We start from the raw sequence: 18,495 nt of genomic DNA on the forward strand, positions 1-18,495 counted from the left end.
TTTATGTTTTGGTATTTTCCAAAACAAGATAAAATAGACTTAATGTTTGTTTTGTATTTTTAACATTTTATCTGTGCAATTTTAGTTTTCAACTTCTATATATACACTTATATATATAACATAAAAGTGATATGATTTTACAATGAATATTAATTTTTGTCCCAAATTCCAACATCAAATCTACACCACTTATTTTAAAACATTTTAAATTACCTCAAAACACAATGCAAACATACCATCTATCTCCAACACATTTATTTATCTCTATTTTTCTCTTTCTATCTCCAAAACACCAAAACAAAACACTCGAAATATAAATCCAAACATTATGTATGTTTTTACATCGATTTTGTTTAACCGTGGTCAATAAAAATTATTTGTCACGGTTTTAGTCCATAACTATTAAAACTGTAGTCAATAGTCGTTTTTTTCTAGTGTTAGATTCATTAGTTTAGGGTTAATTGTTACATCAAAAATAGTTTAGTGGGGCAAAATGGTAACATACTAAAATTAATTAATTTAATAGGATGGAGAAATTTTGCATTTTGACAAAAAAAAAATTGAAAAATTCAATTTGGGTGAGGAAAAAAAATATTTAAGCGAGTGAGAATAAAGTGGAAATTAATGAAATAGGTAATGACAAATTCCGTAGAAGAGATGGACAATTGGTCAGCCGGCTGAAATGGAAAATCAACCTATGCCATACGCTAATGTCTATATTGAAAACGCCATATATAAATTAACATATTATCCAACTACTTTGGTACTGGTGTAAAGGCGATCAGGTTAAAATTGAGGTTTCATAAATAAATTTGAATTTTATTAAATGTACAAGTATTTATCTTACTTTACGTTAATTATTGCCATTGATTTACAGTCATATTTATACATTATTGATTGAATCGAGAGTTATTTGTTCTTTATTCATGTTCTTGATATATTAATTGATGTATTGGTTGAATTGATATAAAGTTAGAAACAAAATGTCGGAATTCAATTTGATAATTTAGTTCTGCAATTTATAAAATATGGCAGATTAAAGTGGTTTGTCAAAAATTGCAATATGATCGGAATTTGGAACTAGAGCACAATGAATATTGCATTTTACACCCCACAAGTTTGTCTTTTTGTGATTTTGATACAATTATTTTTTTAATTCATCATATTGCATCCAGTAGCTCCAAAATAATTATAATTTAATTAATCAAAAATCTTAATTTCATTAAATTTTTATGACGGAAATATCAACATCGCCCCTTAAGACTAATTAATAGAGCTTAAGCCATGCATGTAATGCTTCCGTCAATAATTAACAAAATTAGTTAAAGTTTGAAACTAAAATTTTAAAATATTTTGGAGTGACGGGATACGAAATAACGAATTAAAAAATAATAAAATGAAAATTAAAAAAGAAAAACTAATTTATAGGACGTAGAATGCAATTTTACATTGAAACCAACTTCCAACATTTCTTTTGATCGATGGATGCAACATCATAAACAAACCAAGATCTAAAACAACAGTGACAATACAGCTTGGGTTTACCAATCCTCAAGGCTTATCTTCAAGCCATGAAAATATGTTTTCGTTTTATTATGGGTTAATTGCAACAAACCCCCTAAAGAAAAACAAACAAACACATGCAATCCCTCAACTTGTAAGAAAATGGTAACACAAACCCCTGATGTAGGAGGCGGGGAACTTCTTTCTAAACAGATTCAGTTGGTCGTTGCCCCCTTTCTTTTTTTGTTTTAAGAGGGTTTTTTTATCTATTAATATATTTATGGAGGAGTGAAATGCAATTAACCCTTTTTGGTCGGTAATCAGCGTGGAAGAAGGAACGATGAATGGACAGAAGAAACGCCACAGGCAATGCACCCAACAAGAAGGAATGTTGAGGGGATATAAACCACTGTAAGAAAATCCTGCAACTTTGGTATGTTGTCCCCTACGTACTTCTTGATGTCCATTGTCGCCCCAAACGCTGCTCCAGCGCCCAATCCTAGCAACACCATCATCAGCTGTCGTTCACCGTGTAAAAAATCAGTCCGATTATTGTTAATTATTATGATTAAAAGTAAAAAATAGTGACAAATATTAATTAATCACGGTTGCATACATGTGCAACAGCTATTAGTTATTGTTTTTGCAAGCGAGGCGAGAATAGGGAGATAGGTAGGTAAAAAATATACCTTGTCCAAATAGAAACAGAGGTGTAGGAAGGCAGAGTTTGGTATGAGATGTTTCCTCTTCCGCATGTAGTATGCCGCAAATGGGATTTGCAGCACAGTGTACGCAATTCCAATTATAGTCACATAAAACATGAACCTAAGTATCACAACATACCAATGCATTAAACATTAATCGCCTTTATTTAGAAGTTGATCAATTCTTCACACATAAATTTGTATCAGAATGGACACTTTTGAAATTTTGGCAACGTCTATATATCGTGATTTGTAAAATGACTAATAATGGTCGTACAATGGTACTTTGTTATGATTAATTATAATGAAAAGTCGTATTTTATATATTCTTAGTAGAATTAATTGCATTTGGCATGTTAGAGAGAGAGAGAGAGAGAGAGGTACTTGTAAGAACGGAAATCATGGTAAGAAACGTGGTAGCCGTCGACGGTGACGGTGTTGGTCTCGAGCAGTACAACTGATACGATGAGGGAAACCAATGTGAGGACTCTTGCTCCCAGAACTGTGACTGGGAACTTGGAACCATAGCCACCACCCTCATCGTACTGATGATCAGGATGAGCCATTTTTGTCTCTATTTCTTACTAAATATTTCTGTAGCTGCCCTATGATCACAATGCTTGTGCTTCCTCTCTCTCTCTCTCTCTCTATATATATATATATAGGGAGAGATAGAGAGAGAGAGAGAGAGTTGTCGTCGCGCTGTGGGAAATTTAACAATTATGAAAAATTCATCCAGGTTGGATGAACTATACAAAAACTCATTAATTAAATACATACATATATATCTATATAGCCTAGGTTGATTCAAACAAATGATAGACGTTTAAGTGCCGTATTATCTAGGAATTGTTATATCATATTAAACGTTTAGTGGTCTAGTGGTTTGTATTAAACGTTTTCACACTCATAATATGGGTTTGGGTTCTTGCTACGACGTTAGATTGGACTAAACGTACGTCCTAACTTGTATGTGCTAATCTTTATGTAGTTAGGGCTTGATTTTTTGAGATAGTGTATCCACTATGGGTCCTAGTCATATGCATGGCGCATGGGTTGGCGCAATCCTCCCTAATGAATCTATATCTTGACTGCAATTTGATTTTTTGCGACAGTAGGTCAACAATAAAGACTTCCTAATTGTATTGGGAATTTACACAAATATTACCAATTAATTCTTTCGATAATTTTAAAAACAGACCACAATTCGCACTCATGATGACCACTCTCGCTTCCAGATTAATGATTTACGTGAAATCATATAGATTGGGATATCTTTACGCGCTACTCCATGATGTTCAGAATATTATAACCGAGGTCTTCTAGGTGATGTTCTAACTCGTGTTCATGCCTTGCATAGTACACGGCATAATTCCTCACTTAAATATATTTGAAGCATTATATATTCGGTTTAGACTTTAAGTGGACTTTTCTAATATGAACGGACGTCAAAAAGTTTTATGATATGAAACTTGCTAAAAATTGATTAATTTAGTGGAGTTAAAAGATTTTGCATAATCTGAAGTAGACATAGGACAAAAATATTCAATTTGAGTGAGGAAAAATATTTAAGACAAAATCAAAATTATATTTTTGGTATAGGTAGTTGGTATTTTTGATTTTGTAATTAATTTTATTTACACATTTATTTATTTATTTATTACGAATTTAGTCCTAATTATTTTACATTAGGTCCTTCTTGTATAAGTTTAATTAGTCTTGTGTTGACAATTTTGGTCTTAACAACCTATAGTTACAAGACTAAAAATAAATTTTACTTCAGTGTGAAGAATGCCGACAACATAATACTAAATTCATCAAAACAAGGACTAAATATGAAATATTCAAAACTAAATATGCAAATTAAGTAACAAAACTAAAAATACAAAAATACTAAGGATCCATAGATACTAAATCGAAAATATAATTTTACCTTAAGAAAATCTTGTCCGTAGCAGAGCAGAGAATCCATCAGCCGGCCGAGGTGAGAAATCAACGTACCACATACGCTAATTATGTCCATATTGAAAATGTCATATATAAACAAAAACTTTGGTGTTGTCAGTGTCATCTATTTCTATAGTTTCACTGCCTTCCAATTCTGATGGACTTAGTTGGCCTAATTTTATTTTATTCAACTCTTGGGAATATTCCAAATTAATCAAAAAAAAAAAAAAATACACATACTAAATAATTAATTATATTTAATTTCCAATTATATTGAAATTTGAAAAGTATAGTTCACTACAAATTGTGTCCTAATTGTTGGACTAATTTTGAATCATCGTACTCACAACGTACTGTATTATGTTTTTCTTTAGTCTTTATGATAGTTTCGACGTACTGAATTGTTGGATCCTATATTTGTTTTTCATGCAAATACATAAAATACATACGTATGGTTTATGTTGAGGAAAGTTTACACATTGGCCCTCAAACTTTTGCATTAATGTGAGAAGGCCCTGTACTTTTGCTTATGGACAAAATTAGTGTACCTTAATTTTGCATGGTATTCATTGTCCTAATTTAATGGTTAAAATCTTCTATTAAATAAAATAAATAATTTAATATTCGTACCCATAACGTATGTATGTTTACAGTGATAGAAAATTCAATCCGCAACTCAAGAAAAGTATAGAAATTAATGAGAGACAGAACAAATGAATGCTCTACTTGTATGTGAAACAATGTTGTCAGCTTTCTTTTGTGAAGATTAGTGAAGACAAGGGCAAAAGGACATGATTGTATCAAACAATCAAAAGAACATCACTTGTCTTTCCAACTAATGAACTCATGTCATAACGAGGTTGGAGATTATGGTAGCTGCCAGATAAAGACCTTGTTTGGATGATTTTTTCGTCCACTTCAGCTGGGACAAAAGACTAATGCTCCATCTCCATCTATGGTTTCTCCGAACATAAGAGAGCCCCCCAACACACACCACCCGTTGAGAGAATAAAGCACTTTGTGATTGGTGAAAAATTTTCTCTCACACTTTAATATTACACATTAGTGTATGATAGACACGTGTTCTTTCTAAAATTTAATTAAAAATAGGGATAACTAAGCTGTTTTTCCCTTAAGTTTGGTGGCTCGTATAGTTTGTAAAATTATCTCTAGTATCTTGTTTTTTATTTTTTATCTAACGAATATATTCTTTTGTTAGTCAAAATTCACCAAATTTACTTATTTTAGCAAAAAATTGAATGAGAAATTATATTTATCACCGATTGACTTATTACTCATTTATTGCAGATCAAATAAATTTTCAGACCAAAATATACTTATATGAATAAAGATATATCTTTCCATATGCATTATCGAGTAAAGATGTGCAATAATAGTTTAGTACGAAAAAACTTGTTCAACCTACAATATATCAATAATAAATAATAAATATAGATTTTCATTTAATATTTGTATTAATATCAGAAAATTCGATAAGTCTACGTATAATTATATTACATCTCATGAAAGGACAGTGTAATTATTATTTAAAAATATATTTAAATTAAGCTGTAATTTAAAAACAGAGTTTCGACCTAATTGGCGTTACACTAAAGAGGGATACTATGCATGTCAATTCTTCCTTTTTTTTCGAGACCGATGTTGAGAATGACATCAAATACCAGTATGCAAGCTATGTTAACCACGTCTACGGAACTTCACATCATTTCGAAAATGACCAATGTTTAACGGCATTCCTAGCCGAAAACTTAAGAATTATACCAAAGCCTTATTCACTATAAATGTTTCTATCCAATACAGGCCTGATGTATCATTCGATAACACGATATTCGTAACATAAACTTTCAGATGTATGAGCTGTGCCAATGAATGAATAATGTACCATATTCACAACAATACTTATGCCACAGAACAATAAGCGCTCATGAAAAATGCGAATACCAAGTGATGCTCCGGTAGCTGATTATCAGCTTAGCCAAACAAATGTCTATTTTATTTCAGTCGAGAAAGCAGATCCCTGAGAGCAAAAGGGGTTGAATTAAAACTTCGTTCTACGACCATCACGTAGTTATAAGTTGTTCAGGAAAAAAATAGGGATGGAATCATGAACCTTAACTCAGGATGTCTCGGGCGAAAGATAGGCCAACAGGATAAGACCGGTGAATTCTCATTTTTGTAGCTGCCACCTTTCCAGCAGAAATATTAGCAAAATCTTTTTCATCTGTAATTGAAGTTGTTTTATTTATGGCATTTGATTCATCTGTTCCGACAATGAACTGAAGCCCCTGGAAATTCAAACGTTTGTACATGTTATCAACTGGAGAAATTGCAAATCCTGCAGAGGAAATATGATTCAACTAACTCACCTTTGCCCTCTCTCCCTCTGGAACTGCAGTTGAATGGTCTATTAGCTTAGCCCCAACATCCTGTCAAATTAAAGTAGATTCTTCAGTAATAGAATATAGAGATGTTATTACAAGCAAGAAAGAACAGGTAGTCTGTGTGACTGATGGAAAAAAGAGATTGAAGACCAGCTAAAGTTGATCTCTACTTCGAGTCTCATAAGTGTATTGAATATTTGACAATATTAAGTTTGTTATTTTCCACATAATAATTTCCAACATAATTGTTAAACTGGACTAGTACAGTAGCAACTAATTAGAAATTAGCTGGTTGTAAACTGGCTCATTTTGATTAATGATTAAGAGGTCCAAACGATAATTAAAAATGAAAGATGTTAAAAAGGCTGCTGACCTGAATAATTTTAGAACTCTGGCCATCTTTCACATTTCCAGCGACTTGGCAGAGATACCACAAACCCGAATTAGTGATATCCTGCATGCCATTTACACAGGTCAAAAAGGGCATCCTTGCTGCCAACTTCTGGATACATTTAGATATATAATTAGAAAATTAAGAACTTTACCTGCTTGCTTTCAAGAAGCTCAATTTTTCCTTCCTGTAAGTTGACCGGGTAAAAAGGTTTGACAGATCAGAGCATGTTGATTTATAAATTAACAAAATTGATGTTATGAAAACTTCGATAACCTACCAAGCCAGATACCATCTCATGGATCAAACCAATGTCGTACCCTATCTGGTTAAGATTAGATCTCACTTCACTAACCTGTCGACGAACATCAAGTATTAGAGCTTATACACTTGGTCCTGTGAAAGTCGCACAATAAAATTATCATCACCTGGGACTTCATGTTCATTGGATAACACAAGGTAAAGCAAGTGCAGATCATATAACCATGAAGATGTTACAATCTCAATAATTTCAGTTAAAAGAAAATGATAAACACAGCACTCACTTTTATCCTCAGACTTAAAAGTTATAAGCAACTAATCAATTTCTGCTTCAGAGATTTGCCGTTATATTATGAGGTGATGTAAAGAGAAAGCAGTGGCTTGACAAGGTTTGTAAATTCCCATATTCACAACGATTATGTATGGCTCTGGTATTTTATCAAATGCCATCACATCTGAAGGACATTTTCTCCCCACACTTAGTTCCTAAACCCACAGGAAATGAAGGAAATGAATCCCCTCAAGATGGTGCCCCCCCCCCCCCCCCATTTCTCAAACCATGATTTTGCATTTAAGATGAGAATACCCAAAAGATTAAATCTCCTCACCACTGTATTTCTACAATGCAAGAATAAGTTCATGAAATCTTAAAAACAACCCATGCTAAGTACAATCTGAAGCAACTACAACATCTTGGGTGAAGTAAACATGGCATTATGACACATAGAATTGCATACATCATTGGCGACAAGTTTTGATATCTCCCTCTGCTCATCCACTTTCCAGTCCAGATTTTCCAGTCTCTTTGTTAAGTGCCTCTTTGTCGACTGCAAAGGATAGTGCGAATTGGATGTGCAAAAACAAAATACCTTTGGAAAAGGAACACAAGGGATTGAAAAAGTTTCCAAATTTTTTGTTTGTAAATACTTACAGCCAATGCTTCAGAAACATGCTCTAACTGCTTCGACACAGATGCAACAGCATTTGCCATATTATGCTTGGTGACAAACATAATATCAGAGAATGACCATCCCTGTAGGAGAAAAAAGGACAAAGTTAAAGCAGAAAAAACATAAAATAGGAATGTTACATTTTCCATGAGAAGTTAGGAAAAACATGTATAGAGAATTAGGCGAAAGGCCCGACAATCCCCCCTCCCCCCGGGCCACTAGGGGTGTTAACGTGTCCGAGTTCAACCATTTTTTGCTGGCTCAAGCTCGATCCAAAGCTTGAATTTTTCAGCACATTTTTAGTTCGAGCTCATTGCCCTGCTTTTTGTCTACACAAATCTATGTGATATTTATATATAGAGATTAGATAATATAAATATGTGATATTGATTAATAATATAATATATAGTGAATTTTGAATATGAAGTTGATATAATATTCAATATATAGTGAAACATATAAAACCTTAAGAATAAAATATATATACATAAAAAATTTAACAAAAATACTCGCGACTTGATGAAAAAAATATTTCTAGCTTGAGCTCGTTAGAAGCTCGAGTCCAACTTCAAATCGAGCTGGCTCAACTGAACTGCCAACCCTACCTCCACACACACAAGAAAAAGTTCCAACCCAGCTTCAAAACTTTATAAAGGGATGGAAAAGGTCAATAGAAAAAGAGCCTTTAAAAGGGTTAATCTGGTTCATACTTCACTTTATCCAAACTCGAATTATTGGTCTCATTGATGAGGTCAGCAAATGGTCTTCTATGTTTTTTTATTAATGTCCCTCATGGTTGAGAAAAGACCTCCAAAATTGAAATAGTTAATTCCAGCTCCAGTAAACTTCTTTCAGAGATAATGGCAAACTAAATTACATTTGCATATAGAAAGCAAACCAAGACATTCAATAATATCAATCATGGCATATGGAAGAGAGATTATTATTGCAATAAATCAACATTCCCACAACTCATAGGGCAAAATGCCCGAAGCATTAATATTAAAACCTTACCTTCCACCACATGTAACAGTATCCCATTGCACCAACAGCTGCGGCAGGCAATATGTATGAAGCATAACTTCCTGCAGGAACCAGAGAAAATGTAAGATTATTTGGCATCTAATACCTTAAATAAAGTTGAAGCAGAACAGTTGCAGACAGCCGTCGTAGAAAATGATAGTTAATAATCCAAAGATATTTGTAATATGTTTATGAGATGATGAGTGAGCATTTTGATTTCTTCACATAGCGTGAGGAAATGATAGTTAATAATCCAAAGATATCAAAGCCATTTACATAGTCGCCTTAAACTCAGTCACATCTTCATGTTTCATGGTCAAAAGTCCTGCTATTTCATTCAACAATGACCTTGATATTGCAAGTTTAACCTTTATAAGACATCTTCTGCCCTTCACAAATAAATGCTCTTGGAATGTCCATAAATGGCTTGCTATTCCAGATGATTCTTGAAAAGTACCATAAGTGGCATAGATGTGACTATGTGACCAGCAGATTTTGAAGGTTCCTCAAATCTCAGCCAAAAACCATACCAATCCAAGAATTTGGACAAAGATGCCAATTCAAATACATTATATGAACTCTAATCAAGCTATGAGCTTTGACACGGGAGAATCGTATAATAAAAGCAGCTTAGTCTTTCAGGACAAAAGTCAAGACACACAAGGCGTAATGCAACAATTATTACATACCAGTGGAGGATGAATTCCCATTAAAAATGGTAACAGGATTGGATAAACTTAACTCCTTGATTTCCTTCGCGAGTTGTCGAACCTGAAGCAAGCCATTTACAAGGACAGAAAACAAAGCAGTGAATCCATATGCTTTTCATAAAACCTTATTAGTCCATAGTCCATATAAAGGCAGCCTAGTCTAGCAGATGCAAATGAAATAACATTATGTTCTCCCACTATCCTCATGCAAGCAAAAACTTCAAAAACGTAATTAATTGAGTATGCATTACCAGTATCCTGAGGGCAAACAGGGGAAAACAGACAGCTACAATTAAACCTCATTTTTCTCAAGTCTCATGGTATAGCATGCATCATATGCATCTATCGTTAAAAGATTATCTTCATTGCTTTTAGGGCTAAAACTCCTCTCCTTTCCAGACTATCTCGACATAGTCAAACTCTAGTCTTTTCACTCTAAGACTTCTCTCTTTTTTACATTCCTCTTACCTTCTTCTAAAAGTGTCCTCATCATAAGCATATTATATGTCAAATCCTGATGTCGTGCGCTTGAGAAACTCTTGAACTCAAAATAAGACAGATCCTGAAATAGGAAGTATAAAAATCTTCTGTCGTTGCAGTTACAATTATTTCAGAGCACAAATTTTTTACGATTAATTTTTCCCCAATCAAGTGAGTGCAGCTTTACCAGTTAATAGGTAACTAAATTCCCTATCACACTAGGATCAAGGATCGAAATGCTATTATTACCAAAGAACTTGGACACACACTTAAAACTTTAGTGTAGTAAACATAGGAGTTTTAAGAAGGCTTCTACCAACCCAACTGCTTAAATATTTTCACAAATAGCATCAGCTACTGTCAACCTCAGGGACATATTCTTTCATTATGCTTTTCTATTAGATTGACTGAAAATCCATTGATCTTACAATGTCTATGCATCATACTGAATGTAACTTGCAAGATCAGCAAACATGGTTCTGTTTGTACTTCTGCAGAATCTATGCATCAAATATGGAATGTAATTTTCAAGATCAGCAAATATGATTCTCATTCATCTCCTTGCTTCATAAATTAAGATAACTTAATGAGCTGAATGGTGAAGCATGTATTAGATGCAAATCCTACCTGAGCTGCTAGAAGAGCGGCATCATATTTCCCAGGTGATGTTTCTGCTTCATTTAACCTTTTTATCAAGTCTTGAAGATGAGAAATCAAATCAGACAATTGTCCACTCCTCAATATGACAGATCCGGTTACACCTGTTCACAGCCAAAACTTTATAAAACTAGCCAGTTCGTTTTTTTATTTGTAAGCAGCTGATGAAACTCGGGTACATCCAAAGCACCATGCACCAGATAAATGAGTTCTGCTGGAGGTCTTAGCTGGCAAGTGCCCATTCTAACTTACAAAAAGACTTCCACGTGATTAACAAATGAGCAGTCTATGCTGCTCAAACTGTTCTACATATAACTCAAAAACTAACAAGCACTGTAAATGCAGTGATGACTTCAAAGTGCAAAATCACTTATAGCCAATAACGCTCTGACATACATTACCAATAAGGTAAAACATCAAAGCCAATAATGGCATCATAGGACTCTTAACTACAGTTCAAGAATCAATTATAACCTTAAAAACGTTGATTTCATCACTTTCATCTTCACTTAAACAACAAAACAAATCTAAAAGCAAGAACTGGGTGAAAAAGAAATACAAAGCGCTGCAGAATACCAAAATAAGGAAACATGACCTTCTAGAATTTCTTCTTCATTTGGCCGCACTCAATTTCATTAACTTCCTAACCACAGTCCACGAAGATTTTTTTTCCTAATACTCTAACACTACCAATTCTTCAAGATTAAGCCTCAGTTCAAAACCGCAGCTTGAAGAATTACGCACAACACTTACCTAACCCATCCCCACTAAACTAGAGATGAAAAGGGGATAAATAGTGAGTCCAAATTCGAATACGTAGTGCCCAACTCAATTTTGACCGCAATAAACATCAATCACTCCCCCAGCGATGAATTTAGCTATCAATCATAAACTTTACAATAATATTGTTCAATATCAACTTACCAATCTCAAACTTCTACATCGTTTAAGTTCAATCTGATGACCCAGTGATAAAAGGTTTAAACTAAAACAATTCTTTCGCCAGAAATCATCAATAAGAAACACATACTCAGATATATATATATATATATAGAGAGAGAGAGAGAGAGAGAACCTGCGCCGACGAGGATGAGGACCTTAGAGGCCGCGACGCCAGTCTGCATCGCCATGGTTGGGTTTTACTTCACCGGAAAGCTGAACTTTCCTTTATTTCTATTTTTCTTTTTCCTCCTAGTGCTCTTTTATTGGTCCGAAATTGAAGAGCAGCAACATGACTTTACAAATTTTGACTAATAATGAAAAAGGGTAGCAAATTGTAATTGTACATTTTAGAATAGGTAAAGCTTAGTTCGGTACAAAACTTTTATCTGTTATTAGAAGTAGTACACCAACTTTGGGAAATTGCTAAATAGCCCATGAGTTTCTGATCCAAACAAATTTTTATTGAATTTGGATATGTTATGATCATGGTACAGATAATCCTATTTTTAATTGAATTAAATAAACAACAATATTAATTTATTTTTAGATTTCTTTGGTTCCATCTTGTAAATCTTTAGTCCCAAAATTTTTCAAGACATAATTTTAGTTCTTAATTTTTATAAATTGTTACAACTTTAGTCCAACCTATAATTGGATTTAATGATTGTTAAATGATTATGGCCCAAACCAAAGTCTGGGCTCTGCACTGGACGGCCAAACTGCTTAAGGCCCACTAGGCCACCTATCCACTTGACCTGATCCACAAAGGTTTGACCCGTCTATCCTAAATATTTATACCCTATATCTGATTAACCCTAATCCATTTTTCTCCATCCCTCTTCCCCGACTGCTCTTCTCCTTCTTTGACCCTTAGGGTTCTCCCCATAACCTTTGGAGTTCTGTGTTCTTACCTTCCCCATTTATGGCCGTTAATACGACATTAATAGACAGTCTCTTTATATGACTGGTTTATTATGGTTTAAGGTTAACAAGTTAATCAGTCCTCTTCTCATTCTTCCATTATCTGAAATATGATTAAAAGCCTTTGTGGCTCAAACCTTTGTGGTTCTCAGATAAAGCCTTTGTGGCATTCCTTTGTGGATTTTTGGTGGAACCTTAGTGGTTCAAAAAGCCTTTGTGGCTTTAAGTTGTTTGAGCAACCGTGTGAGGGTTGTAGTCTTTGGCCTCTGTAGGCTCTAGGTCTTTTGGCTCATGAGCCGTGAAATTCTCCTATGTCCCCCTGCTCTCTTATCTTATAGTTTTTGGATTTATTTCTTGCATAAGCTTTTCTATTTATTAGAATCCTTGTAATTTGTTATAGGAAGGCCTGTAACTATTTAATAAGTTTCTATAATCTTCTTATTTTGTAATTTACTGGAGACCGATCCACTCCTTACAAAAATGTTAAAAAATGAGGGAACTAATAGACCAAAATACTAATAATTTGTAAATTTTAGGGATCAAAATCATAATAATTTCTAAAGATTATATATTAAAATCGTGCTTTGAAAAGTCTAGGGACCAAAATTGATTTTGGCCCAAAATATAGGAACCGAAAGTATAATTTACTCCAAAAAAATAATGATGTTGGTTAACAAAAATTAGTTTAAATTAAATATCAGACGGTAATAATTAATTTAATGTTTTTATACAGTGTTAACTGATTTGGAACTTCGTCCAAGTCTTGTACCGGGCCCCGTATTAATACCGGGTGATCTGGGCGTAGTAAACTTTGAATTAGCTAATTCTCTTGTCCAACAGGCTCTCGTCAATTATGGCCCATGACCCCCACAGCCAATTCAAAGACCCCCATTTGAATGTTTTGCTTATTTAGCAACCAATTCTTGTAAACACTTACCATGATCTTGATGTTATTAACAATACATAATAACATACTCATCCAAAAACATTCAATTCAATGTTTCTGAGGGAAGAAAATCATCACAAAAACATACATCTGCCATAAAACTTCCTTGGCAAATACTACATTTCTCCACATGAACTATCCAAAATCAAGAAAACAACAGCAACTTCAAGCACTGTTGCCTCCACTGCCACCCCCTGGCGCCAGTTCCCTCAGCATTGCCACCACCTGCAGCATATTAGGCCGTTTCGATGGGAAGTCGTCGACACATTGCAGTGTTATCTCTAAGTACCTCACCATCTCTTTCACCTCTTCTGCCTCGTCCTCATCTGTGCCTTTTGTCGTGGAGACGAGCTCCGTGTCTATGACTTCCATGCCTTTGCCTTCTCTCACCTTACTCTTCACCCACCCCACCAAGTTTGTGTCGCCAAAGTCTTCCTTATCTGTCGGCCTCTTCCCTGTTAGGAGCTCCAAGAGTATGACTCCAAACGAGTAAACATCGCCTTTTGCTGTGCAGCGGAAGCTCTGGTAGTACTCGGGTGGCACGTACCCTGGCGTCCCTGCAAGCGTGCTAACGCTTAGGTGTGTGTCTAGAGCACTAATGAGCCTTGCCATTCCAAAATCCGATACACGGGCTTCCATTTCGTTGTCTAGAAGCACGTTGCTGGACTTCATGTCGCGGTGTATGATGTGGGGAATGCAGTTGTGATGAAGGAAACAGAGGCCTTTAGCAGCACCTCTGGCTATCTTTTTTCTTTCTTCCCATGTCAAGATCCGTCTGTCTTTACTCCTTGGCCGACCGTGTAGCATTTCTTCAAGGCTACCGTATTGCATGAATTCGTAGACTAGAAGCCTCTCCTCTCCAATTTTGCAATAGCCTAAGAGGGGAACAAGATTCTTGTGTTTGATCTTTCCTAGTGTTTCCATCTCAGCCATGAACTCCCGGTCGCCCTGGCAGCTTAACCGTATGAGTTTCTTTATTGCAACACTCGATCCGTCCTTCAAAGTGGCCTTGAAAACTTCACCAAATCCACCTGAGCCTATCATGCTTGCTGTTGAGAATCCATTTGTAGCCTCAATCAGCTGTGAGAACTTGAGCTTCCTCAACTGCCTCTGGAAAGTGGCAACATTTATGCTCAATGGCTCTTTCTCCTTCTCGATCTTCCACGTTGTGGCAGAGTGAGATGCCTGTAGACTGTGAAGCATTTTTACTCCCTCAGCCTCTCTCCGTCTAGCACGCATTGCAATGGCCCACACGATCAGGATGCAGATAGAGGCAACAGAAATTAGTATCCCCATAACAATGCTGTTAGCCCAAGAACCAGCAGAAGCCTTTCGGCTTTCTTTTCCACCAGTTTCACCAGGATTTGCTGAATTCTGCTGGTTGTCATTGTATGTGCATTCGGGTAGAGGAACCCCACAAAGGCCTGGATTATTTGCATACTGGCTGGCTGGAAGTGTACTAAGCTGGCCTCTTGATGGAATTTGCCCTGTCAGTTCATTGTTGGACAGATCGATTTGCACCAAGAAAGACAGATTCGAAAACGAATCAGGAATGTGACCCTGCAATCTGTTATGGGACGCATCGAACACTCCAAGATTCTTGAGCTGGCCTAAAGAAGCTGGAATTTCACCAGATAACTGGTTATGGGACAAAACCATAACTTGCAAAGCTATCATTTCACCAAATCCATCAGGGATTTTTCCTCTTAGCTGATTGTAGGAAAGATCAAGATACTCCAAGGTCTGATACCGGGTAAAAAGACTTAAAACGGGACCAGAGTACAAGCGAGTAAAATCACAACTTCTAAGTGATGGGACTTGCAGCAGCCTTTCAGGACGAATGCCTGAGAATTCAAGTAATCCTCCTACTCCTCTGCATGAGTTGCCTACATTTCGAACAAACACAAGAGTGTTTCCTGAGAGGATTCCAGTCAATGCCTTTGCTCCTAGCTGCCTCCCGAGCCGAGGTGGGATTTCGCCACTCAGTTGATTGCTATTCAGGTCCAGCCAAACTAAAGTGCTGCAGTTTGCCAACTCCTTTGGAATCTGCCCACTCAAGCTATTATTCGCTAGTTGAAGAACTGCAAGCCTCGTTAACAACCCGAATTCTTTTGGAATCTCACCACTCAGACTATTGCTAGTAAGAGAAATCCACTCTATATTAGCACAATTGAACAACTCTGTTGGGATTTTTCCACTCAAATGATTGTTGTTCAGGATGAGATTCTTGAGTTTCTTGCATTTTCCCAACTCTGCAGGTATGCTCCCTTCCAAGCTGTTGTACCATGCTATCAACTGCTCCAGATTTTCAAGATTCCCAAGTTCTGATGGAATAGAGCCATTGATATAATTTATGCTGAAATCAATGACTCTGAGCTGTGAACACTGAGATAACTGAGCTGGGATCGGTCCGTAAAGCAAATTATCCGGTGCTCTCAGCTCCTCAAGTGAGGCTGCCCCTGGACATATATCTGGTGGAATAATCCCAGCAAGCATGTTGGAGCTGAAATCCACTACTCTCAATTTCTTGCAGAATGAAATGGAAGAGGGAAATTCTCCATCAATCTTATTGCTGCTAAGTAACATGCTCTCCAGAGATGCTAAATTCTTGAGGATCGAATCCGGGAAGGGGCCGGTTAGGTTGTTGTTCGACAAATCAAGAAGCTGAAGCGAAGAACACGATGAGAACGAAACGGGGATTGTTCCCGTGAGGTTGTTGTTCGACAACTTGACCTCCACAAGTGAGCTACATGTGCTGCCCAACTCAAATGGGATCCAACCACTGAGATGGTTGTGAGAAAGATCCAACCTTTGTAAGCTCTTCAACGCACCAAAAGATGGTGGGATTTCACCAGACAGAAAATTCTCAGGCAGAATCAACTCATTCAGATTCGTGCAATTCGAAAACGAAGCTGGCAGAGATCCCACCATCTGGTTTCCGGACCAATCAAGATGAGACAAAGAACTGCAGCTCTCAATCCTCAAGTTGGCTATTGAGCCTGTGATGTTGTTGTAGGACAGATCAAGATACTGCAAGTTATCGATCCGCAGAAACAATTTTTCGGGCAGGAAACCTGTTATGTTGTTGAAAGCAAGATTTACATACTCAAGATTCGGGCAATTCGCAAAGAAACCCTCAGGGATATGGCCTAAAATCCCTGAGAAAGAGAGCTCAAGCTGCTTTACACCATAAGGGATTTGCACTAAAGAAGTGGTGGCATTTACAGACAAAGCATTAGCAGAGAGATTGAGGGAAGTTAACATATCTAACGACGAAAAGGGAGCGAAAGAGACTTGGCCAACGAGATTGGATTGAGCAAGATCAAGGGCTGCTACTCTTCCAAGGCTGCAAGTGACTCCATGCCATGTGCATGGATCTTTGTTGAGCTGCCAATCAGAAAGGGCTCCATCTGGATCCTTCTGGATCATCTTCTTGAAGGAGAGAAGCGCCATTGCATCGGTCTTTATCGACGTATATCGACCCATTTCGCCTCCTGCGAAAACGGAGCCAAGAAACGCCATGGACAGCAAGAGCAGTAGAGCAGTATGAACAATTGTCATTCTGATCACTGCCTGCATTGATCAAATTAAGTCTGCTCTTCAGCTGCAGGAATGAACTCAAGGAGTGATTCTTGAACGTGTGTGTGAGAGAGAGAGAGAGAAAGAGAGAGAGAGAGAGTGCTGGAGATTAATGATGATGAGAGGTTCTTTGTGCAAAGGAGGAGAGTGAGAGTGAGAGTGAGCTTTACAAAAAGTTTGTTCCTAGTTTTGTGTATGTTTTTATATGGAGAAAAGGAGGGAAAGTGGGCTGGGAATAAGGAAAGTGGGCGAATTGGAATTCAGCCTTGGACTTTAGGGTGTAAAGGTAAAAATAGAAAAATACATCAACGCCGAGCTTAGCCCAATTTTAAATTACTAATCATTGAAAAAATTACATATATTTTAAAGTAAATTACAACGCACCCTCCTAAAATTCATCGTAATTATAAATATTTTTTTAATATTCAAAAAATTAAAATACCCTCTTAAATTAATTATCATCTAAAATATACCCTATCGTGACTATTGTAGGAAGGTATTTGTCAGATGACCGTTTAATTTAGCCATGAATAATATTTTGGACACACTTACAGAAACGTCCAATGATTGTTGTGAAGTCGTGGTTGATTTGTATTTATAAAAAAAAAAATTAACTATAATACTTAACTGCAGTGGAAAATTTTAATTTTTTTGTAGTTGTAGATTTATATTTAGACTAAGGGACATTCTTGTAATTGTAATTATATCCGAAGAGTGATTTTGAAAATTTGAATCATTTAAGAAAACAGACTTAGAATTATGTAAATCAATTAATTTCAATGATTATGTACTAAAATTAAAATACATAAAAAGGTAAAAGAATAAACTAGAAAAAAAGAATCCTGAAAAGTAAAATATATATATAATTTAATTTTTTATAAGATACAATTAATCACAATTATAAGTATGAAAATATACGGATGAGTGTCTTTTAAATCATTTTTCATATTCTTTTTTAAAAAATAAAGACTCGGTAAAAGAAAAAATTGTCATTTTAGTCCTATAACTTTGAGCATTTTTAGTTCTGTATAAATTGATTTTAGCAATTTACTCTTGTAACTTTATAATTTTGCCAATTT

General features: G+C 35.8%; 3 protein-coding genes across 3 annotated transcripts; all 3 read right to left on the reverse strand.

The window, feature by feature from the left end:
• Positions 1 to 1,797: 1,797 nt before the first annotated feature.
• Positions 1,798 to 2,804, reverse strand: LOC105156314 (CASP-like protein 4D1). The gene is made up of 3 exons (XM_011072411.3): positions 2,592 to 2,804; positions 2,193 to 2,328; positions 1,798 to 2,021 (listed from the first exon to the last, which is right to left on the reverse strand). The coding sequence occupies exons 1-3, from the start codon at positions 2,771 to 2,773 to the stop codon at positions 1,824 to 1,826; spliced, it is 516 nt and encodes a 171-aa protein (XP_011070713.1). The 5' UTR covers positions 2,774 to 2,804; the 3' UTR covers positions 1,798 to 1,823.
• Positions 2,805 to 5,880: 3,076 nt separating this feature from the next.
• On the reverse strand, positions 5,881 to 12,274 carry LOC105156161 (golgin family A protein (DUF1664)). The gene is made up of 12 exons (XM_011072219.3): positions 12,104 to 12,274; positions 10,999 to 11,132; positions 9,871 to 9,952; positions 9,173 to 9,243; positions 8,140 to 8,241; positions 7,946 to 8,035; positions 7,228 to 7,302; positions 7,102 to 7,134; positions 6,930 to 7,010; positions 6,542 to 6,601; positions 6,286 to 6,460; positions 5,881 to 6,192 (listed from the first exon to the last, which is right to left on the reverse strand). Exons 1-11 carry the CDS (start codon positions 12,156 to 12,158, stop codon positions 6,287 to 6,289), a joined length of 957 nt encoding a protein of 318 aa, XP_011070521.1. The 5' UTR covers positions 12,159 to 12,274; the 3' UTR covers positions 5,881 to 6,192; position 6,286.
• Positions 12,275 to 13,811: 1,537 nt separating this feature from the next.
• Positions 13,812 to 17,598, reverse strand: BRL2 (BRI1-like 2). Its single transcript, XM_011072220.3, has one exon. It carries the CDS (start codon positions 17,414 to 17,416, stop codon positions 14,003 to 14,005), a length of 3,414 nt encoding a protein of 1,137 aa, XP_011070522.1. The 5' UTR covers positions 17,417 to 17,598; the 3' UTR covers positions 13,812 to 14,002.
• Between the last annotated feature and the right edge of the window lie 897 nt (positions 17,599 to 18,495).

This window comes from Sesamum indicum, linkage group LG2 (genome assembly GCF_026168435.1).
Source record: "Sesamum indicum cultivar Baizhima isolate 11 linkage group LG2, ASM2616843v1, whole genome shotgun sequence".
NCBI lineage: Eukaryota > Viridiplantae > Streptophyta > Magnoliopsida > Lamiales > Pedaliaceae > Sesamum > Sesamum indicum.